Source organism: Saccostrea cucullata, unplaced genomic scaffold (assembly GCF_032062105.1).
Source record: "Saccostrea cucullata isolate Sc308-1 unplaced genomic scaffold, CSIRO_AGI_Scuc_v1 ctg8512, whole genome shotgun sequence".
In the NCBI taxonomy this organism is placed as follows: domain Eukaryota; kingdom Metazoa; phylum Mollusca; class Bivalvia; order Ostreida; family Ostreidae; genus Saccostrea; species Saccostrea cuccullata.
The window spans coordinates 1-27,782 of record NW_026926594.1 but is presented as its reverse complement, the minus strand read 5'-3'; the positions used below and the strand labels follow the sequence as shown (position 1 = coordinate 27,782).

The 27,782-nt window shown below is 33.3% G+C and overlaps 1 protein-coding gene and 1 pseudogene across 1 annotated transcript; both read left to right on the top strand.

Annotated features, from left to right (window-relative positions):
* Positions 1 to 11,638: 11,638 nt before the first annotated feature.
* Positions 11,639 to 14,285, top strand: LOC134272177 (uncharacterized; annotated as a pseudogene).
* A 5,461-nt stretch (positions 14,286 to 19,746) lies between these two features.
* On the top strand, positions 19,747 to 21,974 carry LOC134272176 (uncharacterized). Its single transcript, XM_062754426.1, has 2 exons — positions 19,747 to 20,734; positions 21,553 to 21,974. The coding sequence occupies exons 1-2, from the start codon at positions 19,843 to 19,845 to the stop codon at positions 21,972 to 21,974; spliced, it is 1,314 nt and encodes a 437-aa protein (XP_062610410.1). The 5' UTR covers positions 19,747 to 19,842.
* Positions 21,975 to 27,782: the final 5,808 nt, after the last annotated feature.

The following is a 27,782-nucleotide window of genomic DNA, read 5'->3' as shown; positions in this document are numbered from 1 at the left end:
CTACTGAACTCAGAAAACACTTAGGATAAAGTCACTGAAGCACGTGTTGAGTTATGTCCATCATCACGTGTAGGCGGGGCTTACAGTAATAGGAATAAGTTAAGATAAGCAATGACTGATCACTACAGGGTCTTTCTCGTGATCATAATAAAAATTGAACGCCAGTTGTTTTTTCACATTCAAGACAGATTCAGAGCTCCAAACCTCTGTTATGTAAACAAGCTATTGTCATGTTTTGTTTACACGGGTTAATATACTAATATGTGTTCGTTCAAAGAAGATAATTTCAAAGAAAAGATAATTTTAAATACGATTTGACAGTTACATGTACTATTGATTTGCTGAACTTCATTTTGTTATAAATATGAAATGTCCTACATGTATATGTAAAGAAAAAGAAGGCACGCGCCTTGATTATATTATGAAGAACTTTAGATTCTGTTTCTTGTTTGTTAATCAACAAATGATGTTCAAATTTTGCTTATCAATAAATGATGGCTTAGGTAGGAATTGTAAACATTAAAATTGATTTTAAAAGATCAGTTGAAACTGTGCCCAGGATCCTTTAATTGTTTTTTTTCCACTTAAGTGATCAGGATCTCTGTCTGTCAAAACTTAAACCGTTCTTATTATTCGTATCAAAGATATTGCCTACATGCTATACACCGTAACATTCTGTTTTTAAATAAAAACACCCAAAGTTTCCAACAAAGTTTATTTTGTATTCCCGTGTAACACTTTACACACAGGACCCGACTGAGTAACTAATAGAACACACAAATTCTACGCTAAATACTAAAACTGCCCAACCTACAGACTGTCAATCACTGCTAAATTAACCCGTTAATTGTGAATACTATGAATTCTACATTTTCTCATGGCCAGCACTTCGGACATTCAATCGCCTTGAGACTCGGGTGATAGAAGTCAGTAATGCAGATTCAAGAGCTAAATTTCCCAGCCAAATCGTAATGAGCGGTCAAGACCTTATCACATAAACAGATCACTGCAGTCTGTAGCTTCGAGCAATTACTACAAATCAACAAGATTAAGATAATATATAAATCAAGCAGTAATTATACAAACAACTTCACACAAAATTTCACTTTAACACCTCCCTTTCAAAGACAAAAATTTAACTGTCAATAGTTGATTTTTAAGCGGTTAGCTTCGCTAACCACTTTATGGCATGTGTCCGATTTTTCTCGACACTGGAAACTTCCATAAGGCGCTACCTATCGACAACGGAAACTTCAACAGAGCCTCTACCTAGTACCTATGATTTGTTTCTAACACATATAACATATGTTAAATAAAATCAAGACTATCAAAACAACATAGTCTTTCGGTTTTTATTTTTTTTTCTGATTTTGTTTGTCAATGAAATAAATTAAAAATTGTTGTATTAAAAAAATTTTATGTATAGGAGTATTTGGTGTCGAGATTAAATTTCCGTGACATCAGCTGATGGCAATCGGGCCCTGTGACGAAATTCGAAGTCAGCATGAAGTTTAGCTGATAACATTATCACTGTGTTAGATTTAAACTTTTGGAAAAAATGTAAAGCGAGAAATATCATATTTGAACCAAATGCTGCACGAAAAGCAGTAGGCATTTCCGATTTATGAGTTAATTGAAGCCTGAATCGAACAGGTGGTCAAAATGGAGTTGGACACCTTGTGTATTTATATATAGATGGGGGAGAATGTTTCGATATTTGGCTAATTTAGAGACTTACTGATAAAAACTCAGGTGCCTGTGATTAATTATAAGGCACCCCTCATGAACAATAAGTATTTGACCGAATTATGCTACGGGGCACAAGGAGGACGGGTTAATAACTGGCTAAAGGGGTTGAAGGTTATTACCGACAGCAAAACATCGGAGAATCTCTCGATCGAGTTTCATTTACTAAAATATTAAGGCATCCCTTTAATTAACTTAAGTAATACTAACTAATTAAAAATCTTAACGATAAGCACAAATTGAAAATTATATCTAATGAATGATTATTTTTGAAACTTTCCTCAATTCATATGCAATGCATAAGTTGAAACTTTGCTAAATTCATATGCAATGTATAAGTTGAAACTTTGCTAAATTCATATGCAATGTATAAGTTGTAAAACTACTTTTTAATTTGAATTTGTCCAATTCGTTAATTATCATTTTGAGCCTTTGAGAAGAAATAAAAATTAAAATACAGATGCTTACAGACATATTGATAGAAATACGCATACTGTTTTTACTAAAAAACAAAACAAAACAATGTATTGCTTGCAATGGACAATTAAGTTGTTTGTTATACACTGACTTTTAGTGAACTTTTGAATTTTTAAAAATACTAGCATTGATGGATTTAACAACAACTTTCCTTTTCACACGTTTTTTTTTTACAATATTTCAAGAATAATATTTGCCAAATACTCACAATATGTTCGTTTATACATATCATGCAAGACTCTTTTTTAAATAATTGTCATATTCCATTTACTTATTCGAACATTTAATCGTATGAAAAGTCAATGATGTACATTTCTTAAAACTTTATTATCTTGTTTACTTGTCTTTCTGCCTGTGAGAGAAATAGTTCATAATATTAATAAACAGATGTACTCAGTATCTGTATCAAAAACATAATGAAAAGTGGTCGGTCTCAAAAGAAAAACGGACTCTTGAAAGTTCTGGTGCCTAGAAGAAGTAAGCATCCCCAATGACAGGTCACATCTGCTGACCCGCAGTGAGCCTACGAAACTGAAGCTCTCCAGTTAGGAGGAATTTTTTGAAATTGAACTTCGAATTCCTGTCTTTCAAACTGAAAATCTCAGGTTGATATTTTGAAACAAAAATTTGTGACATAAGTCTGGGATGTTATTGGTTATACCATTTAGTTAAGTAATACAAAATTCAGTGTGTCTGCTTCTTCGATGATGACACTGGAAAAAGATATGAATGCCTACTTTAATATCATGATTCAATGCATTTTTTGTTATTATTCACTGTACATAATCGATGAAAGCATGCTAACCGCTTCTCGGTACTTTCAGTACTTTGATTTTCAAGTTCATAATTCTGTATATTGCAACATAAGATTTCACCAGTCACTAAATTCACTTTAGCCAGTCAAAATAAGTATTAAAAACTTAATAGCAATCAATCCTCAATGGAATAATATAAATCCAGAAGGAATTTCACTGTAAATTCAAACTGAATGCATTTTTGAATTTTATGAAAAGAAAATTTTCACTAAAATTGCCCATAATTCACAAACACATTCTTGCTAATCCGTCTGCATTTGTGTTTTTGCTTCCTCTCTTATATCTTACATCAAAGGTGTACGATTGAAGAGCGAGGGGCCAACGTAAAAGTTTCCGATTTTTACTCTTCAAGCGATGCAACCATGTTAGTGGATTGTGATCTGTTTCTACGTAAAACTTCCTCTCCACTAGGTAATACGACCTTCTCTATCGTTGAATAGTTTTATTTTCCATCGGAAGTAACTTACTAAGGTAAGCAACTGGGTGATCACCATCTGGCAACTGTTGGCTCAGGACAGCCCCAATTGCGTTATTACTCGCATATGTTTGTAGTATAAACGGTAAATTGAAGTTCGAATTGACCAAAACAGGATTTGTCATCAGGGCCTACTTCAGTTTCTTGAATGACTGCACTTCCCTCTGCGGGTTGACTTTTTCTCAGTAGATCAGTCAGTGGGACAGTTAAGGATAAATAACACAAACAACCTTTTTTTCAGAAAACAGCATTATTTCTCATAGATTTACATTTAAATTGACAACCTGAACCTGTTAACCAAGTAAATTTGGGAGAATTATAACAGATTTTGTGATAAGGTTAAAAAATTGTGCAAAATTTTGTTTGGAATTATATAGACGGCCTAACAAAATCTCATATCTATGCACTAAGGGAAACTACGATTTCTTTGTATTTCAGGGATTTATTAGTCCCCTACCGGTGAAACCGGAGGGGACTATAGGTTTCCTCTGCGTCCGTCCGTCCGTCCGTCCGTCCGTCTGTCTGTCTGTCCCCGTCAGTCTGTCCCACTTGGTTTTCCGCACTTTTTTTCTAAACGCTTGCAGATATTGAGCTGAATTTTGGTACGTGAGTGTATCTTAATGAGTTACAGATCAAGTTTGAATTTCGTTTCGCTTCATTAATTTTTGACAGAATTGTGGCATTTTGAATATTTTTCATTCTCACTTGGTTTTCCGCACTTTTTTTCTAAACGCTTGCAGATATTAAGCTGAATTTTGGTAAGTGAGTGTATCTTAATGAGTTACAGATCAAGTTTGAATTTCGTTTCGCTTCATTGATTTCTGACAGAATTATGGCATTTTGAATATTTTTCATAATCGCTTAATTAAGATCGGGTTCGAACTGCGCTAACTTCCGATTGTCGACAAAAATATGAAGCGAGGAAAAGACGATGGATAAATGAGTTGAATTGTCGTCTTAATGTTCATTATTTTATTAGATTTAAGGCATTTACGACTTGAAATGTCTTAGTTTAACCTTGGACATGACTTTTGCACATTAGAAAATGACATCCTGAAGAAAAAGGGGAAACCCGGTAGGGGACATGTATTGCTTATGCAATACTCTCAGAATGCTTGTTATTTATGTCATTTACCATCAAAATCAGTCAAAAAATATATATAACCCCGCACATCCATTTTTTGTTTGTGGTAAGTACCCTTAATTATGTCCGCATTTTTTCTTATATGCTGGCGATAGTATCCAGTAAGCCCCAAGAATGATCTTAATTCTTTCTTTGTCAAGGGAAGCGGAAAATCCTTCATGGCCTTCAATTTCCAAGGGTCTGGTCTAATTGATCCCCTTCCAACTATATGTCCAAAACGGATGATTTCTATTGCTCCCAGCTTACATTTTGATGGTCTGATGGTAAGTTTGGCCTCATGAATACGCTGAAGTCAAGCTCTGTTAAATGTCTAAAATGGTCTTCCCACGTCTGACTATAGACAATTATGACATCAAAGTACGCAACAGTATTTTGAGTTCCATCTAAAATACGATCCATAAGTCTTATGAATGATGCTGGAGACGTCTTCATACCAAACGGCATCACTGTAAACTCGAAAAGGCCAAATGGGGTGATGAAGGTGGATTTTTTACGTGTTTCCTTTGCCAGAGGAACTTGCCAGTAGCCTTTTCCAATTTTCTCAAATATTTCATTCATGCGTGAAATAGGATGAGGATCCGTGAGAGATATTTAATTCAATTTTCTATAATCAACACATGTTCTAATTGTCCCATCAGGCTTGTAGACAAAGACAATTGGTAAGGCCCACGGACTTTTGGATGCTGTACATGTAACAAGTCCTTGTTCTAACATTTCATTCAAAGACTCTTTCACTACCTGTTTCTTAGATTCCGGTATCCTGTAAAGTGGGTTCTCAGACGTTGTTTTGATTGTATGTGAGATAAAATCCATTTGTTTTAATGTACCTTTTTGACTTAATAAGAAGCATTTTATTCAATCCTCAGCTATGTTAAGGAATTTCAGAGTTCACATTCCTTGTACGTTGTATTGGAAGTTAAATTGTGACGTCATTGAAATTAAACAAGCCACAAAAGTAATTTACAACATGATCATGCGTAAATAACAACTTGAATTTATTTATTTTAAAATTTTGTAAAATTGCAATACTTGATAGCAATACAGTTGAGTTATAGAAGAAAGCCTTTTGTCAAATATGACGTCATCAGCCTTGACATGACGCAGCACAGGTGATTCAGAGGACAAGATTCACTGGTTTAAAAATTACAAGAATGCTTAAATAAATATAATACCATTGCTAATTTTTATATTTAATAATTAAAATTAAAAGAAAATAATTTATTTAATACAATGTGCAGAGAATATGATCTTATTTAGCAGCATTGAAGCTGCACAGTGATAAGGAATGTAGAGAATATCGCTAACCGATGACCATCCTATCCTCAAATCTCAGCCTTCATATGTCAGTGCCCCTATCTCAAAACCTATAAGCACCAGAAAGGTCACTTATTTTTTTATCAATTCCGTACCTCGTATAATTGACACCGGTTTAAAGGATAAAGTAAACCGTCAACTGTTAAAGTCAGTGCTTCTCGAAAAAGTTCTTTACTCAGGCATTACAATGAAAGATATGTTAAGAAAATGAATCTGAATGATTTTAACAGATACGGGTGACTAAGCAATAGAGATTATTGGAATTGAACTGATTGCTTTTGTAAATTGAGAAAAGGTCCAAAAATTAATGCTGAAGATATGCTCAGAGCTGAGAAAGAGATTTGAAAAAAATGTGTATTGTATTTAGGAGTGTAAAAAATTGATTTTAATTACTTTTTGTGATTTACATGTTCATCGGTATTATCAATCAACCATAAAGCTGATTATTTTGTTTTGATGATTAAAAGAAAAAAGTTTTCATTGATCATTAATTGTAAGGGGCCCGATTAATCAATATTAACTGTTTTCCACTGTTTTTGAAAAAAAATAATCCAAATTCATGTACTTAAAGTACACGCAAAGGAGAATAAAAAAAAAAAAAATTAGGAAAATAATGACAGCATTTTAATTGAAATTATTTACTCTTTATTCAGAACCATCGTTAATTGCATTTTTCTTTCAAAATCTTAACTTAGGCACTCTTTAGACATGAAGGATTTGGTGCAAAATTAAACGAGACATGGGTAATTAGATCATAATTATATTTCAATTATGTTTATTAATAAATTGAGGCTCTTGTATGCATATTTATGTATAATCTAGGCATGCCAACCAGGATAAAAAGTCTGCTGTGAACTTCAATCACAAATAGGTAGCTAAGACAAAATATCCAAAGTAGACCGGAAAAAGTCCAGAGAAAAGAAGTAAGTCATGGAAAATTAAAGACGAGGAAAAATGAAGAAAATTCTCAAGGTACATGTGATGTGATGTCATTTGAATGAGCTAGCATTATTTCATGTCAATGGAGCACCAATTCCTATTGAACATTTTGTAGAACATTCGGTAATATGATTCATTATATAATTGATATACCTGTCCAATTTGCTTTTTTAACTCCATATACTTATCATCTTGATAAGAACCATCATTGATTAAGGACTGTATAATTTTTTTTACCTAAATTATATGTACAAAGGTCAAAGGGGGATCAATAAAAATTTGCGAACAAATTGATTAATTGATTGATTGTATATTGTTTAACGTCCCTCTCCAAAATATATCACTGATATGGAGACGTCACCATTGCCGGTGAAGGGTTGCAAATTTAGGCCTATGCTCGGCACTTACGGCCTTTCAACAGGGAGGGATCTCTATCGTGCCACACCTGCTGTGACACGGGGCCTCGGTTTATACGGTCTCATCCGAAGGACCGCCCCATTTAGTCGCTTTTTACCACAATCAAGGGAGTACTGAGGACCTAATCTAACCCGGATCCCCACGGCGCCGAAAAGATTGAAATACTTTCATAAAACAAATGGAATTATATTTCACTGTTCATTTTTTTTCTGTTCATAGTCTAAGGCCAAAATATTTTTCCGAGTCTTATATGTCCTACCATGTAAGTTGATTTTTATAACAAAACAGTCCATTTGTCAGAAATGTCCAAAGCTTAGAAAGGACTTGGATAAGGATATCCTTTTCCAGAAATAACATGTTAACCAAAACAACCCGAGTCTTCTGTCCTAGCAACGTTGTTTATCCAATATGGATACTAGTATTTAGTACGAGGGCATTCTTTTTTTGTATCATTTTTAATATGTGAAAAGTCTAAATTGAACGATAATTTAGGGATTTAATAATAATAGTATTGTAACATTTAAGATATTCAACCATTTTTCTAATTGTAACTTTGCAATCTATTAAAACATACTGGCTAGAAAAGGACACATCTCTTCCCCAGCTTGCTTTCGCTGGGCTACATGTACAAAACAAACTTCATTTTTTTACGCCACCTCTTTCACTTAAACAATAAATCCAATTTATTATTTAACTTTTGAAAAGTCTGTTTGTCTACATAAACCTTGTACAAATCATTACATGTTTAAGATACTTAAAAATATTACCAAGTTATACGTTAAAATTTACAGCCGTTGGTTTCTCGAGTAAGACTGTGACATCAATTTTTCGTCACGAACCACGACATATTGATGACTTTTTCATATTGTGACGTCACAATGATTGAGAAAATCATTACTTTTTTATATTCTATTTTATAGAACATGTGTATTACTATAGTGTGTCAAAATTTCATTCTTATCTGAATCGTGCCTTTGTAAATATAGAGATAGTTTCATAACTTTTCGATCATCCCTCGTACATGTATGAAAATAATAATAAAAAAAGAGAGGAATACGTTAATTGCATTGGAATATTGTTGTGAATTGATAAATCCGTTTTAAAGTTAAGAATTTATTGTAAGTAAAGAATATAAATTTTACAAATACATTTAAGATGGAAAAAAAACGAATTTAACGAGGAATGTTCCTAGACTGACTCACCAACAAACTCACTCACATTTGATCTTTGATAACTCCGCCCACTTTCGTACTGACTAGCCAATTAAATTAATGGTAGAAAATTGCATGAACAGGGGTAATCCGAGTTACATTAATTAACAACATTAAGATTTGTAGAGCTAAGCATATTAACAAATTAAAAAAACACAATCCTAAGATCTAAAACATTACGTTGATGACAAGTATGATATCGTGAGACAGAAAACAAATGTCAAGAACGTCAAGAATTAACATCAAATGCAAACAATTTACTTTCAACTACAGATGTCAAACAAGACAGACAAGTAATAGAACAATTATATAAAAAAAGATTGATGGCTAAAAAACTGTCATTTAGAAACCCTTATAACACATAATGATAACAAAATCATGTAAACCTGCAAAGCAAGAAAATATTAAATTATATACAGTCCCTGAAACGTTCTACTTGAAATCCCACCTGAACGGTTAACGAACGCTGAACGAACGCAGAGCCGACGGTGGGTAAACGATGTGCGGACGCTAAACGCAACTTGGTGAACGATGTGTCAACGGTGAACAGTGAGTGAACGCAGAACACGAACAGAGCGCGAACGCGAGCGCAAACTGAACGGTGAACGAACGGTGTACGCAAGATGAAGGATTTATTTGGAATGCCTCCTATCTTTTCCTTGCATTCAGATTATGTTATTATTCTATAATTCTAGTTTCAGGTGCTTAAATGTAAATAAACAATAGATAGATAGATAAATAAATAAATGATATAAAAACATTTTTTTTTCTGTACATATATGTACCTATGTTTTAGATCGATACTTTTATAACACGATTTTAATTATTTGCCGTAAAACATGTGTATTTGTGACCGAACGCGTGTAGATTAAATATAAAATTGATATATTTATAATGTAAATGTTCTTATCATTTCTTTTTTCTTATTCTTTTTACTAATGAAATAAAAAGACTTCTAAAGTTAAAACTACGTTAACTATGAATTAATTACATTTTGCGCGGTTGAGACAACCATATAATTATGTATTTCCGTGACAAGGGGATTCTGAGTAAAATAAAGGATTTTTTTTTTTTAAAATTCACAATTATCTGTTGAGGTACTGCATAAAAACTCCCCTTTTATTAAAATTCTAATGCAAAGTATTTTATATTTATGTGCCTTTTGAATTCTTTTATAATGATTGTTTTAGCTAATTCTGCTTGTATCTGTAGACATTAATCTCGGTCAAGATATTGGAAAGAGGCATTCAAATTATTTGTAATAGATTAAATTTTCAAAACTAAATAAGTAATGTGCTGTCATAGATTTTATTGAATAGAGAAATGTACGAGAGAGAGAGAGAGAGAGAGAGAGAGAGACAGAGAGACAGAGAGAGAGAGAGAGAGAGAGAGAGAGAGAGAGAGAGAGAGAGAGAGACAGACGGACAGACGGAGAGAGAGATAAACCCCTCAAGTGTCAGATATTTGTTGCATCAAATAAAAATTCTTAATATTTTTCTTAAATATTCTAAGCAGTAAAGGTAATCTCTTTTTTAGATTAACAAATCCATTTGCCAGTAATCAATGGCTTTTATTTTCCATCATCAAGTTCACACAGTTCACATGAATACCACCTGCTAGTAGAGTGCTTGTCCTGTCAATCAAAATCATTCGACACAATGGAGGTGAGGAAATCGCGTTTCACCAAACATGCCGTAAGCAAAGAGTCACTTAGTATTTCCAAGAAGTTTTTATATTTCTCCCTTTTATTTCTATTTCTTATTTTTGTATTCCTGCAGAAAAAAAATAAATAATGGAATTATATACTTGGAAAGATTAAGTTCTAAATTGAATATAAAACATATTCCCTGCCAATTCTAAACACAACTGTCGACACAAATTTATTCAAAAATACTATTGTTTAATGACCGTTTTATGTTGGTTTTAAGACTGATTTTCTTGTGTTACAATAAACATAAAATATGAAGTAAAATTTACTGAAACAACACACTAAGAATTTTATTTCGGAAGAAAAGGCATCTGGGGGAGGTCTTAATTATACTGATTGGCAAATATATATTTAAACATATGTTTATGTACAATGAAGGAAGGAATTTTCCTTTTCTAATAATAGACTATTTCAAACAGTTGGTCTTTTCTAAAATTTAAAATCACACAATCAATTTAATTTGCTCTAAAGATAGTAAATTAACTGAATATTTGCAGTAGTGTTCATAATTCTCAAACCTACATGAAGTTAAAATACGTGTTACTGTAGAAATATTTTTCTATGTATTCTTTTCCTCTAAAAAACGTGGATTATATATTATACATCCACTAATAATTTGTCTTCTTTAAAATTACAACAAATTGATGCCGCGCGTGAAACATTTGTATATTGCCCTTTTTTAAAATTAATATTTAGCATCGTTCTACATACATGTAGGTACTACATGTATTATTTTCCAGGGAAATTTCATGAAATAAGTAACAGCTGAGTTACAATAATAGAAATATTAATATGATAGATAATATTTGCAATGAAATAATTATTCTTCAATCAGGATATCTATGTTAATAAAATAAAAAGGTAAAAATCCTTACCATCAAAGAGGTAAACCCTTTCACTTCGGAGTTCCGAATGACAATGAAGACAGAACGATAACTGAACGGTGAACGCAAAGTAAAACGGAACGAAGAGCGAACGGTGAACGTTTTGTGAAGGTGAACGCAATACAGTTAACGAAGAGCGAACAGTGAACGCTCACTGAGCGAACGGTGAACGAACAGTGAACGAATGGTGAGCGAACAGAAAAATGGGAAAGTAGAACGTTTCAGGGACTGTATTGACATAAATATTATTTAATAAATTATTTATTATTATAATAAAGAAGTTAACATATAAATAAATAAAATATACATAAAAAATGAAAAGATACATCTTTATATCGAATTATTGATGTAAAGAATTACCGTACATAGAGTGTGAATAGATACATTATAAATGTATGCTCATTGTTGTATTTTACAGACAAATATCCCTGATTGCAACACATGAATCTGTCGTAAACTGACTTCCAGGAAATAGACCAATTCAGAAAATGATCATCTGCTGTCAACGATGTATAGATTAGTATTTCAGAAATCTGTCACTGTGACAGGTGTTAATCATGGTCGTCATATTTCATGTGTATCGCCAGACCGGGTCTGGATCAGTGATTGGTACAATCTTATCCTGACAAACTCAACAGGTCATAGACTAGAGCAGCTGAAAGATGTAGGTTGTGGATGGGGAGTACACACCGTGAACTCTGACGGTGATCTAATTTACATTGACAGTGAGCACAACATCAACAAACTGTCTACAGATAACAAAGACAAGACAACATGATAATAAAGTACAACACAGCACCATGGATACCACTGTGTGTCTACAGCTCCCCCACCACTGGAGATCTGATGGTCGGGATGTGTGATACTGATCCATGGACAGGCAAGGTAGTCCGTTATAACTCCTCAGGAGAAAACATCCACACCATACAGCATGACAAAATAACAGCTATGGGATTGTATAGTCTACCTATCTACATCACAGAGAACCGCAATGGAGATGTTATTGTATCTGACTATTATTATGGTGTAGTGGTAACAGATCGTAGGGGTAACTATCGCTTCTCATACACAGGTCCTCCATCAGGATCAGGATTATGGTCACATGGAATTTGTACAGATGCCCTGTCACATATCCTGGTGTGTGATGATCAAACACAGTCAATACATATAATTAACTGTAACGGTGAATTTCTGTCACAGATACTGTCTCCACAGCACGGCATAGACAGACCATTTGGTCTATGTTATTATGAAAAAACACACAAACTTTGGGTTGGGTCACTCAACAACAACACAGCAAATATATACAAAGTGGTACATCGAGACTCCCTCACTGGTAAGTAATAATTTATTGTGCATTGATTTTAATGTTAAGTAATGACTTTATATAAAATAACTTATAGAAAATGATAGAAAGACATAATTTACACAAAATAGAAATTAGAATGATATATATAATTGAAATTGTCTTTTAAAACATCTTTAATTTGGTTTTTCTTTTATTTAGTATCTAATGTATAAGATATGTCATAATTTTCAATTGTTCAAAATATTTTATAATTTTTGTAAATAAATCAAATGATTTAAAAAAATATAATATTATTTCACATAATTCAAGTAGCTCTATTAGCATGTCATAATGGTAATATATTTGAAAAAAGTCATAAAGATTCTTTATGGAAATATTAAACTTATTTTAGCGCATTCAGTGGGTATTCAGATGCTTCCTAATTCATGAATAAGCATCACAAAATTTCGCCCTGTAAAATTTATTATAAATGATTCTCTGTGGTGTTACCGGTCACGGTAGCCTTATGGTAGAGCGTTCGCTCCATGATCAGGGGGCGGCCCGGGTTCGATTCACGTTTGCAGCGCTGCATTAAATCTTAGATGAAAAGATAGATAGAGACTGCTCATTCCCAAAGCGCTCTGCCTTAGAAATGAAAGTCACGGGTATTTTGATTCACGTTATACGCTGGCACGATAAAGAGCCTTCACTGCTCAATGGCCCTTAGTATATGTCTAAATTTGAAGTCTTTCAGCGGCATACGGTGACGTCTGAATTTATGAGTGAAAATTCTCGAATAGGACGATAAAACAATATATGACGAATCAATCTTAGTGGAAGTCAAGAAATAGCTCATCAATATTTGCATCAAAGTAGCAAAATGTGAAGCGTACTTTTAAGTATACGTACAGTATTATTTTTAGAAATTTACTTGAATATGATATGAAGTTTGTCAGGTGATCAATTCCTATGCTAAAATCAAATCCTATAATGCCAAAAAAACAGTTTTGATCTGAAGGGTCGACTTCATGTCGTATTCAAAGGAAACTCTAAAAATATAAATCATTTCTTGTATGTTTTTTTGTTGTTGTAATATTTCATAAAGAGATAGGGAAGTCTTTGTCTGTAACAATTTTCTATTTGCTTTTATATGTAGAAAAAAAAATACATGCAGAAATAATTTTTTTCTTGTCTGCATATAGTATAAAAATGAAATACCACGGAACAATTTCTAATTTAAGATATACTTGATTAAAATAATTTGTACTCTTGCTTAGGAACTCATAAAATGGATGAGGAGGGTGCTATTAGTAGTCCCGGAGAGTCTTGGATTGCGAGTCTGTCGAAGTTTGGCAGCGATAGACCTGTAATATATGGGGATAGTAATCGTATGGACTCTGGTTTGGGATTGTCTGGGATTGGTATTGAAGAGAGCCACGAAGATCTTCCTGATTACTCTGAAGAGAGTGGAGGAAAACGTTTAAAGAGGGAAAAGAGAGAATTGGCTGAAGAGAAAGGTGCGTTATTTAAACATATTAATCTGATGATTATCTTCTTGTGTATGAAAAGACATTTCTGGCTTTTTTTGTTTTTGTTGTTGTTTTTTTTTTTTTTTGTGTTTTTGTTTTTGTTTTTTTTTGCACAAGGATTACGGAAAACAGATGCTACGTGACACAATCAGTGTAGTATCTGTATTTTATGTTTTTAGTAGTTTTTTTTTATGGAATTGGCAACTGATTGACAAGATTTATGTAGTCTTCGCATACCAGACTTGTCTGACAGTTGAGGTTGTATCTTTAAAGATATACTTATTGTTACATCTAAAGTTAACATGCCTCAGAATGTCAGTGTAAAGGATTTGACTTGAGAAACTGTCATTTGATTGCATTGAATATGCAAGAATAAGCCCAAGACCATTGATAAATTAACTTGTAAATTATTAACTTATTAAAATCGGGTTCTTTTGTAAACAAAATGAAGTAAAATAAAACAACTAGTTTAAAAAAGCTGATTTTTTTGTCTGAATACTTATATTGTACCGAGAACTGAATGTAATATGATAAATGGCTTAAAAACAACAAACTAAATTATTTTCTTAGAATGAACTGATAGATTTTACAACCTGAGGTCCAATTTTTCTAATGTAAGACATATTTTTTATTAAAAAAAGAAACAAATTTATGCATGACATTTAATTTAATTTTTTTTTTGGTTGGGGGGGTAACCAGTTTTCACCGGAGTTTCCCCCAACTCAGGTGACTATATCTGTTGGTAAAGTTCCCCCCCAACTCAGGTAACTATATCTGTTAGTAAAGATTATGGTCTCTACATGTATTTTCAAAAATGCCCTCCACCCTTTCCTGGAAAAATGAATTTTTGTTTAAAGTTTAAATTAACTGTACTAGAACACATATAACACAGTCCAAGCAGGTAAAAAAATTCATCCCTCCAAACTTTCATTATTTTTGCACGTTTCAGCTAGATTCATACCATTACTTTCTGCAGTGTAACACCGGTCACGGTAGCCTAGTGGTAGAGCGTTCGTTTTGTGATCGGGAGGCCCGGGTTCGATTCTAGCTCGCAGCGCCGCGTCATACTTAAGACGTAAACAGAGGTAGTGACTGTTCCTTCGCCAAGCGCTCGGCACTAGAAGTGAAAGTCACGGGTCTTTCGGATATGACCTTAAAAACATAGGTCCCGTGTCACGGTAGGCGTTGGCACGATAAAGAACCCTCACTGCTCAATGGCCCTGAGTGCCGAGTATAGGTCTAAATTTGAAGCCGTTCACCGGCATCAGTGACGTCTCCATATGAGTGAAAAATTCTCAAGAGGGACGTTAAACAATATACAATCAATCAATCAATCTTCAGTGTAACCTTACTTTTTTGTGATTAAAGATGTTGGATTTGAATACCTTTTTTATTCTTTCTGTTTCAATAATTGTCATGTCAGCCTAGGTGTGCTACATGTAATTGTATTGGTATATTAAAAAATGAAAGGAATAGAGATATATAAATTTATTCTTAAATTAGTTGTTTAAAGATAAATTTCAATATGAAAGAATAGTGAGAGTAATTATACATGTTGAAGTATATATAAATTAATATTCAAATGTTTAATATAATTTTAAAGACATACATTAACATTAGTTTTAAAAGTGCCCTCCTGAGATCATGTCGCGTCACAAAGTGTTATTTTTGTTTTTATTAAAGATTTTTACAAACTGAAATTCTATTATGCTTTACGTTAAATTATTTATTCATTATTTATGCCCGGAGTTCCAGAAAAAGGATATATGGGAAGGTTTTCATGAAATTTCGCTAGACGCATGTACAAATTTATTTTCGAGTTTCCTCTGATCTTACACGATAATCTTGCTGCACTCGATATTAATAGAAATTTGCAATGTTTTTAAGATGACATATAGACGGAACTAGGAACAGTTTTTCCTTTCACATACGAGGGGTGATCAAAAAGTTCGCAAACTATCTCTATATCTACAAAACTACAATTCAGATTAGTAAACGATTTGGTGCAAACATAGCCATACAGACCGGTCACTGTAGCCTAGTGGTAGAGCGTTCGCTTCGTGATCGGGAGGCCCGGGTTCGATTCTCGATCGCGGCGCCGCGTCATACCTAAGACGTAAACAAAGGTAGTGACTGTTCCTTCGCCAAGCGCTCGGCACTAGAAGTGAAAGTCACGGGTCTTTAGGATATGACCTTATAAACGTAGGTCCCGTGTCACGGTAGGCGTTGGCACGATAAAGAACCCTCACTGCTCATTGGCCCTGAGTGCCGAGTATAGGTCTAAATTTGAAGCCCTTCACCGGCATCGGTGACGTCTCCATATGAGTGAAAAATTCTCAAGAGGGACGTTAAACAATATACAATCAATCAATCATAGCCATACAGAAGTTCTATAAATAGCATATGCTGAATAAAGTTTTGCTCCTTGTTTGTGACGTCACAATGTGAAAATGACGTCAATATTTCGGTCACTTGTGACGAAAAATGGCTGTCTCAGTCTTACTCTTTTAAAAAACGACTGTAAAATTTAGTGTTCACTTAAAAATCTTGAAAGTAATGTACAATAATTTGTACATTGTTTATTAAGACAAATGACTTCTTATCAATTAAATCAAGGATTGGATTGGTCGTTTAGTGAAGGAAGGCAGATGGTTGAAAATTATACCTGTTATGTTGCCCAGTAAAAGCAAGTTTAAAAGGAGGTGTATTTTTAATAAAGCAATTTGCTATCAAAGACATGGCGAGAAATATAAAACTCAGAAAAATCTTTCAGCTTTTGTGACAGAAGGCAAAGGAGAAGGTCACGTGACCGCCTATATCACGTGATTCGCGCATGTGAAGAACAGTGACAGATGTGCATGGAATTCGGAGAGGATTAATTTAAAATATACCGGGTAATCAACACTGAAACCAAAAATTATTTCTGTTATGGATGTTATTCAATTAGTTTGCGAACTTTTTGATCACCCTTCGTATAGGTAAATTTTGAAAGTACATGTATATAGACGAGCCAAACTCAAAAAAGAAAAAATATACCTCCTTGCACTCGCACATATTCCTGAACAGAGGGTCTGGCTCAAACTTCAATGGAATTTAGATGTAAACATGGTACTCTTACCAAATCAAAGATCTAGATCTTCCAAAAACACGTTTCTATTTTTTGTAAAAGTATTTTTTCTAGGGATGTCAACGAGTACCCGGTTAACCGGGTACTCGATCGAACGTCCGAGTATCGAATACTAAAATCGGTACTCGGTTACTCGGATGTATATTTTTAAACATTTCTAAGCTTATTTATTAATGCATTAAAACATCGGTTTTAAAAACGTAAACTGTTCATTGCACTTGTACATACAGTAATTAGGGTTTCCTATGCCTCTAAATGACCGTTATCGCCTGTGGCAGTGTTTATACAGTAATTATCGTGACCAAACACCTGATGTACCTACCCGGGCTTTTCTCACCTTCGACTGTCGTCTTCCCTTATATTTAGTTTGCTTTAATTATTTGTTTTCATTGAACATCGTTTAAGGTCCATTATATTTAAACAAATTAAATAATTTTGTCAATTCTCCAAAAAGCCGTAAATTCTCGGGAAAGAGACAGACGATATTGCACGTGCGATTGTTGATTTGGATGCATTTGATTACATGCCAATTAATAATGCAAATAGTTGAAGGCAAATGCTTTAAAAATCTTATGTCCATCGTTGCTCCAAACTACGACATACCGTATCGTAATTCTATGAAATCTAGGATCAAAAAGTGTACGAAGATCGTATAAATCCGCTCTGTTATAGGATAACTTGATCAAGTTTATACCGTACATATAGCTCAGACAACTTATCACTTGGACATCAAACGCACCAAAGAGTTACATTACAATTACGGAACAGATTATTTTTTAAACAAAAATACTGTGAACCATTTCTGATTTTATTTCTCGTATTTATCTGATAAATAAATTGAACTTAAAAAAATGTTAGATTAAATTTCGTCGGTTACAAAGTGGTCATAATTGTTACAACGCATTTGCAGGTAACCTCCCATCGGTTTTATTTCTACAAGAGTTTACAATGTTTTACAGTTATCAATTAACTTGTTCATATTTATATACACTTTTACCGAGTACCCGGGTACTCGATCGGAAAAACGTCCGAGTAACCGAGTATCAAAAATTGACCGATTTGACATCCCTAATTTTTTCATAAGGATACACATACTGTACAATTGATCATGATGTGTATGCAGAATTAGAGAAAAGGTCGACATTTAACACGTTGAATCATTTGTCAATTTACTTTCGGGCCAATGGCTCATCATCCTTTACATTCTAAATTACGCTTTGGTCAAGTTATATCAGATTCAAACGTAACACATAAAATATAACCAAACGAAATGATTAAGAAAGAATGGGATTTGATGGGATAATTTATAAAAGTTTGTTATATTTTAAAATGACCCTTTGCAATTGGTAAAGTTATATTAGATTTAATCAAGGAAATTAAGAAACATAGCAAATTTCAAAGAGAGATAATTAAAATCGATTTAAATTTGATCGTATTATTTACTAAATGTTAATACATGTACTGTATTTTAACACTGGCATCACTGATTCAAAAGTATGTCATTGCCATTGGTCAGGTGAAATTACATGAAAAAGGAAAAACGATTTTTAAACCTGTTAAATTCTCATTAAAATATTTTGTTTGTTTTTTGAAAAAACTCTCAAGAACAGCAGGGCTTGTGAATAGCTATATAAACAAGTACGCATTCTCAGATAATGCAGATTGAGGTTCATAACGATGAAAAATTAATGGATGATCCGTTTTACTTTGCATTTTAAGGGGGATTTTTTAGCGAGCGCAGCGAGGCGGCGCAAACGATCTCAATAGACTTACGAGTACGAACGGAGGAAATTCAAGTTGAAATCTGCACATTGTTCCAAGAAATTTTTATCTCACCGCGTGAAAAATTCCAAACTCCCAATAATCCTTTGCGGTGCATAGCAACATGATGGCTAAAACATAGCATCAACTTATTTGAAATAATTACAAACAACGATTTAATGCAATCTCCATGCCACAAAACTACCGTTTGCGACCTAAGTCAACAGGACTTTTTATTTGACATCATACTTTCGTCACTTCGGGTATTTCCTATTTTGTTGGAAACTTCCGAAAAGTTCGGAATCTCGATCCCGTGGGAAGTGATTTTTTCTAATGAATTTAGGATAGGAAGTTCAATTTAACGCTGAGTAAAGGTTTTTGATAGTAAATCACTGCGCTCGCCCAACGGTCGCACCGTAGAACATATTATTTTTCTTAATTATTTCATTGCAGAGTTTGCAGAAAAGACCTCATTTCAAACAAAATTGTCGTCTTTCGAGAACAAAACCGTACAATTCAAAAGGAATGGAGATGCTCAAATTAGAATAATAAAACTAGTTGATTCTATCAATATTGAACAAACTTATCCTCAACAGTATCATAGAAATCAGACAAAAACTACTGAATATGAGGACGCCCTTCAGAGAGTGGATTACCTGGACTGCTCAGGTCTAGATTTTAGTAAAAGCGAAAAGCAGATGACAGATTTCTCTCAAATCCAGGTTGATGATTTTTTGAACTGGATGAAAGACTGTAATGAGGTCTTCCAAAAAGCACAGTCTGCAAAATGTCGATCTATTTTATCCACATTATTTGCTGCACATATAAAAGAAGAAATATTAGAGATCCAACCAAAAAATGTGCTTCTGATTATTGATCACTGCATAAATCACTCTATTAAAAACAAAAACCACATATTAGTTTTTGAGCTTGTAAGGTTATACATATTCAGTGTCGATTTTAATTTGCAAAATTGTTTTAAAGGTAAAAAAATAAATTCTGTCATTATGGACACACTCTTGCAAGCAGCGAAATGCATGATTTTAAGTATATGTCCAAGACTTCGTCAAAATGCAATCAGTCTATCGTTCTGTCATGAATGCAGTCAAGAAAGACCTCTTGTGATGATGATGTCATACAAAGGTGTTATAGAAATGAAAGACGGAATCCCGAAGAAAGCCATGGGGATAAATTTGGTACTGTATAACTATACACATCCATCTAGTGAAGCATGTAATGTCTTTAATTCCTTTATGGCTTCTTCTTTCGCGATAAACTTGCCTGTTATTACAGAAAAAGAAGCGAAAAAACTTTTCAAGAAGCATTCCAACCTAACCCTGATATCAGCATCCTCATTTAAATCAACAGGATTTTCAAAAGGAAAGCATAGGGTTGTTGAAAAACCATGTATTAGTCTATTATGTCTACATAAAGGATTTATTCCGTTAGGAGAAGAAGAGTTTCCAAAACAAATCAATGGGTTTGATGTAGATGTACAGGAGGGATATTGCTCTTTTGGAACTGGTAGATCTATAGACTTTGGAGGACATATTCGTCGTGCCAGAGGAATAAATACCCCAGGAAATGGAAGCATTGGGGGTTTTGTCGATTTGTCAGATGGTTTAGTTGGTTTAATAACATGTGCCCACGTTGTGTTTTCATCAGATGAATTGTTAATACCAAACAGTGAAATGCATAATTTTGTACTAGGCAAAGGGACCGATTTAAACGTAGAATTTTTTGATAAAAATCAGCATAATTTTCAAGTGTGTGGCACCATTGTGAATAAATGTTTTCCATTATCATCTAAGAACAATTCAGTTGATGCTGCTTTGATCAAACTTGACCCAACTGTTAATGAATTTGAATTTCCAGTAACTGATCAACTTTATTCAGCAGGTAAGATGTTTGAATTTGAATGTTTTATGTTCTATTTAGTCACCAAGGAATCTGAGGAAGGATGGATAAGACAAACCGAATGCCCTTGCTGGGTTTGATTTTAATTCACTTGAGATAAAAGCTCAAATCTGATTTACCTTTGCATTTAAATGTTTACTATCGTCAAAGATATATAGATTCTAAACAGGCTTAGTACTTCACTTGTTAATTTTTCACAAATTCAACTTCTTCTCAAGAATCAATGTTACATGTTTTAATCAAACTTGGTATTGTAAAGCATCCTTTTTTATTAGAAATTTAAATTGTTAAAATGAAGGTGATATTTTGGTTAAAAAGCTTTACAAGGGGTAAAAGTAATAAAAACAAAAAACAATGGAGTACTCCAAAAGATCTTGATTATGATGTTTTTCAGAAAAAGTGGGTAACATTATTGAAATCATATATAGTTGTACATCATGATATTTTTTGTGAAGGGTGTTTTGGGTTACAATAGGGGATCCAAGTTTTACATAAAAAAATATGAGAGATCTTTAGAAATCTTCTTCAGCAAATAAATTTCCAGAAAAGATCTTCAACTTATTATGTGGAAGCATCCTTTAGTGTTACATTCTAAATTGTTCAAGTGATGGCACTAAAAGGGCGGTTTTAAAAAGAAATCCATAGGAAAAATATAATTGTAAATTGTCTTCTGCCTTTTGTTAAATTATAGTTTGAAAATTAAAATAAAAATAGGTTTCATTCAAAAGAATATTTTATGAAGATTTAGATAAAATAAAGTACATTTACAAAGAAAAAAAAACATTTTGTTTCCATTCCAGGTTTTGACCCGAATAAATCACCCATATTTACTGGAGAAGTTGTTAATGTACCAGATCCTGATCCTGTTTTCAAAGTCATCAGCAAAATAACAGATAAATCAGACAGTGTCGTAAAATACGGGAGTAAAACAAGATTCACAATTGGTAATCTCTACTTTAATGGAGCACATATCCGCTTTGTGGACGATACTGGAAACTTGCCAGACAATACAGTTGCTGTGATGTGCAATCAAATTGAAATTCAGAGCCTTCCCCATGGGACTTTTTTTGAGCCCGGTGATTCTGGAGCCTTTGTCTTCTGTATTAACCCTGATAAGACATTGAGCTGTCTTGGGATGGCGATAGGTTCTACCACCAAAGGGTCCTGTTTTGTGACGCCTATGACCAGAATTTTAATTCTTTTGGTCTTCCTCATATATTGAAGCCATGTTCTCCCTTTCCTCTGTAAACACATCTACAGTGTCAGACAATCCTTCAAGTTCTCACTTAGCAGCTCAAAGTAATGCTACATCCGAGCTAGGTACTGTTGAAATTGCAATACTTCAATAACAAGTATGCAAACGTCAATATCAGATGTGCAAAACCAACAAAGAAATATTCAATCTTCATTACAGAGTATGCAAACGGACGTTGGAAATTTAAAAACGGAAGTTGGAAATTTGAAAACGGAAGTTCAAGCAGAATTTGGAAACTTAAGAACGGAAGTTCAAAGGGAAGTTGGAAACTTGAGAACGGAAGTTCAAGTAGAAAATGAAAATTTGAGAACACAAGTGCAAACGGAAGTTGGGTATCTGAAAATTCAAGTTCAAGAAATTAAAGAGGAATTTCAGATCAGGTCAACTGGAAGCTCGCCTGACATCAATCAAAATTAAAAACCTTTGTAATCATCCTGTACTAAACACTATATAGAGTTTACATATAGGTTACATATAAGTTTACAGCTGTAACTTTGGCCAATTTTGGGGATTACTGATAGCAGATAATTTTTTAGGTTTCTTTAATTAATATCCTTTGTATAAAGCAATAAAATATGTTAAAAACAGCAGATAATTTCAATTAATATTCAATAAAGTGGATTAATAGATATACATCATTTTAGCTCTATTGGTGGACGACAAGAAGAGTAAGGTGTGTGTTGCAACGCACTTTGAAAAATCATAAACTTAGAAAAAAAAATCAAAGTTCATTAAATTTGGGACCTAGTTACATGTAACGTTAAATATAATTTTTATTTTCAAAGTGCGTTAATATAGACCATATAAAAAAATGGTTATATTCTGCCAAGTTTTAGATATAACAATGACTTTAACCTGATTAAAAAACTTTTAGATGAAGACGTCAATACAAGAAATGAAATATAGACGCATAAGGATACAAGAAATGTGATAAAATGGAATCTAAGTTTGTATGCTCAATGAAAACAATTTTCCAACATGACATCGTTCATTTTAAATATATTTGATACGTATTTAAAAGTTGTTTATTCTCAAGAAAGTGGCCTTTATTTAACAGCTTGTTATTTTTTAGATAAGTATTTAGATGATTATAAATTAATCATAAATTTGATTTTGTGATTTGTATTTGATGTTGAAAAGTTTCTTTCGCCAGAGATTAGTCAATTGGCAATTCTTGCTAAGATCTTAGATATGAGATGGCTCCTCAGCTTCAATTGATATGGAGCGTTATTTTTTTTTAAGAAAAGCTTTGTTCATTTTCCTTTTCATTAATTGTTAGTCAATTTAAATCTTATGAGAAAATGTGATAACATTTTGGAAAGAGAAAATAAAAAAGGGGGCTGAATGAAAGTGTTTTTCTACATTTCTGGTCTCCATTTTCGATAAGGGCAAATTAATTCACCGGTTGTACGAATGAATCATCAGAAAGTAAATCTTAGTCAGGAAATTTTATTTTTCATAGTGCTATTAGTACCTCCATGGAAAATATTGTTTATGTACATTTTTCAACACACTTTTCAAAAATTAAGTGCGTTGATTTTGTACCAATTTTGACACACTTTAAAAATTCCAGTTTTTTTTTTAACGTTGCCATAGCTAGGTGTCTGTCGTCTACTTGTATGTCTGTTCATCTGTCTGTAAACAATTTTAAACGCTACTCCGCCTAGAGTTTTAGTCTGATGATAATTAAATTTTGTTATATACCGAAAGGAAAAGAAGCGTAAGGTAATCTTTTCAGGTGAATTAAAATTATGTTTTCTTAATTTTTTTCAGTGTTCCGTGTTTCTATCTAACTTTTAATAATTTTTCAAAAAGATAAAACCAAAATCCCATTTGATTTTGTATACGCAGGGGTGATAAGGAACCATACAGAATAATTCTACCTTGACTAAGTCAGTGACACAATATGACGTCATAGTGGGCGAAATGACGTCAATTTTAAAGCACAGGTTTTCGTAATATTAGTTTTTAGAGATGTAATTTAACTCTAGGAAAGAAATTGAAACGTGTAAAGATTAACATCAAATACAATGTTTTTATTTTGTTATTCTGTATTTGTCTGTATCTGTCAATTTGATTAAAATCTAACAACGATGACGTCATATGTGTAAATCGAGTAACTTTGAAATTGATCATGTTGTGTAAAGAGAATTTGGCTAATACGGCATTTACAGAGATACGTAAAATGAAGTTTAAAAACAGATATCGGGAATATTATGTGAAATGCATATGGACTTCAGTTAAATAAACAGGTAGGCTTATTTATTTTCATCAATTATATTCTCTTTTGTAACACAGTCCGCTATATAAGTATCTTAGTCGACCTTTCCTTGATCATTCGTGAAAAAAATAATGCCATAGAACAACAATAAGCTGGATATTTCAAAACGTAAGATTTGTACAGATGGAAAGTTTGCCTTATAAAATACTTGAAAAGTGCTGCTAGAATTTCGAGTTAAGCAAGGTTTTACGAAAATTCCTTGTTCATATGTATAAAATACAAAATGTAATGTAAGGTTTCGTGCAAATGTGTGTTATAATTATTTTACTGACAGGACAGTGGGATTCAAGCAGCACTTTTCAGGCAAAATAAACGTTTTTCGACAATGTTATTTACTCACAGAATTTATTAAACTCCGGGGCATTGTTGTTCTGTTAGCTTTTTTACTAAGGTACTTTTTGCTATTAATAGAAATCACATGCTGTAGTGGTAGTGGCGCACGTCATAGCGTTAGACGCTCTTTCATCTTTAGGCAATAGTTAATAAAAGGTTGCGTTTTTCAATGGTTTTGGTGAATTATCTAACTTAATTTTCTTTCAAAAGTCTAAATTTCTCGAGAAATGATTTATTTGCTTCCTTAACATACCAGCGTAATAACTCATGGGTTATTGAAGCTCATATGACGAAACCCTAAAAAGTGAAAATCAAAACTCTCATTATCTTCAATGACTCTCCCGCGCACCTGTCATGGGCCTTATTTCTCCTGTGCATTTAATCCATCAGTTTTATCTTTCAATCCCCAGCTCTATTGAGCATGGGCAAGTACAGTTAATTCTCGATAAACCGCCACCTTTTGTAATTTAGAAATCATGGCGGCATAACGAATTTGGCGATGATTTGAATTTCCCATCTTTTAAGAAACAAGAAGTAGAGTTACCGTTCTTAGAAATACCATAAAACGTTTCCTTTCTTATAATTACATGTTTATTTTAAACATATTTCTAAATTTTAAAATACTTCAAGTTATTTTTTTATGTACATGAATTTCTTTAAAACAAAATGTGCAGTTATGAAATAAAGACAAGTACATGTGCATTTATGTACATGGAAATCAGCACGTCTGATATTGAAAAAAAACATATGGGTCGATACGTCGTGATATATTGCTGACAGTAAGTAAAATGGTTTCTTGAATAAATTTATGAAATCATTGTTAGTGAAATGTTCACAATTTATACCGTATAATTATTTTTAAGCAAACTTTGCATTGTTTAAAGCGGAGATCATCAAAAGAGTATCGTATTCGGCGTAATTTAACAGCTACTGCTTTCGTGGAGAAGCCATTACTAAAAGATTTTTAAACAAAACAACAGAACAAAATCATTGTAACAGTTCATCTTAAATTTATTTGTTCATTTTACTCTAATTTAATTATCTACTTGTTCGCACCTTGTTTGGCTTTGCATGTTTTCGACAGGGATAACTTGTAACCAATTAGTCGCACCTCACTGACCGCACACACCTGTGGCGGTATTGCCAGATAATTGACACTTAAAAATGGACGTTTGTTTTGAAAACAGGGTGGCGGATGGCGGTATGCGAATTTGGCGTTATAAAGAGAATTTTATATAGCACGAAAAACGTTCTTGGGAAATCATGGCGGTATTGCGAAAATGGTGATGAATCGAATGGCGATAATTCGAGAATTGACTGTACGCAAAACAATTTGTGATACGACGCGTGCATGCGCCAGTGAGAGGTACACAACAGTAAGTTGACGGGCTCAAAAAATTAAATTGAGGAATTGTTTTCTTTCATGATTCGTGTCAATGTAATGATAATAATAGTGTACTTTATGAAGGGTAGCTTTAGTGGAAGTGAGTTGACGATTGAAGTGATGGCAGGACAAATAATCCGCTGGAAACCTGACTCTGTTTCGTATTAACGTGATCGTCACGGTTGATTGAAAGCCATTCCATGGCCCCTCTCTGACAATGGGTAACAAGTAACCCAACTTCCGTAAACTCTACCAAGATTGCAAGAAATTCATATCGTCTCTAAATAGTTAAAAACAAAGTGTATACCTAAGTTGCATCAAATGATGCAATAAGTTTTGTTGACAAACTCGTCGTCATCAAAATGTACGTGTTTTAGGTTTTTTAGCGTTTTCCCTACTTGACGTCATACATTTTACGATTGAGTAATTCTGAACACTGATTTGTTTTCGGTCATGCGATTCAAAATTTTTCGAATATTATTGCTAGTCTGCGTTTCTTTTTTCCTTTCAGTATATTTAATTTCTACGGGACCCGAAACCAGTTTCCCATAGCCATAAATTCGCTATATCCGAGTTTATTATATCCGTACAATTTTACCAGTAATTTTGAAGAATTTGGCAGGGATTGCTAAAACTTACGCTTTATTACTTAATTCGATACAAATGTACCTAGTTTATAGGTTTAATACCTAGAAGCAGAGATTTTTAATAGTGATACTGTGACACACAAAGGGGAAAATTGACAAATGTAGAATATTTGCATAACTCATGTCATCCATGGATGCTTTGTACCAAAATTGGTTGAAATTGGTTGAGGACTTGCAGAGAAGAAGCGGAAAACGTTCAAATGTTAACACACGGCTGATTAAGACGGACAAAAACAGATAGCAATAAGCTCACTTGAGTTACTCAGGTGACCTAAAAATCAGAATTGAAATAGAGCACTTGAGGTACTCAAATAGCCTAAAACAAAGATGTTCACCTGTACAGTACTTTAAAATAAGCACAAAGTGTAAATCCCGGTTATCCAAACAATTTCAACAAATTCTCAAAAAAGCTCATATTTGCGTTTGAGGATATATCACTGTTTAAATCCATACAGTCAATGACAAGTTGTTCTAGGGTAGAAGTGAAATGCCGTATATTTGGGAGAAACCTGTAGAGGAAAAAATATCATTTTAAAGTAGATCGAAACGCATCATAAACCATAGAGGACACTAAGCATACAAAGAATGAGTGCACTTAAGTACGCCATTTGGAACCTTTTCGGCTACCCATTTTAAGCTTAACATTACAATATATCGCTAAATTAATCTATGATTAATGTGCAAGTATATGCTTTTTGATATTTATTTCTAGAATTTTTTGTCAAACATATTTCTATAATTACAGAAAATGTAATTAAAAAGAACATGTAAAAGCCTTAAATTCCGGAAATTTGGACGGGACCACTTTTCGAGTATAAGGTATTCACAAATAGGCGGAGACATTTAAACCGCATGGTTGTGGAATGTCAACATTAGCACATATGACTTTTTTCGCACTACAAATTGAATCGGAGAAGAGAGAAAGAGAGAGAGATCGTCTTGATTTTATGGTGCACAATTATTAAATGACTCTATTATTAAGGGATGGGATAGATGTCTCGCTCGGCAGACCGTAATACAAAGGCGACATAAGCCTAAACATGTACTTACTAATGACACTGTCAATACCAGAATTCTTTCAAAACACCCCTAATGAAAAGCATAATGTTCCATGTAAATAAGAGACACAT

What these genes read in the sequence shown, in the direction of transcription:
- LOC134272176 (XM_062754426.1), top strand. Translation starts at nt 19,843, where the DNA reads ATGGACACACTCTTGCAAGCAGCGAAATGCATGATTTTAAGTATATGT. An exon ending in TGATCAACTTTATTCAGCAG is followed by an intron (nt 20,735 to 21,552) that starts GTAAGATGTTTG and finishes TTTCCATTCCAG; the next exon opens with GTTTTGACCCGAATAAATCA.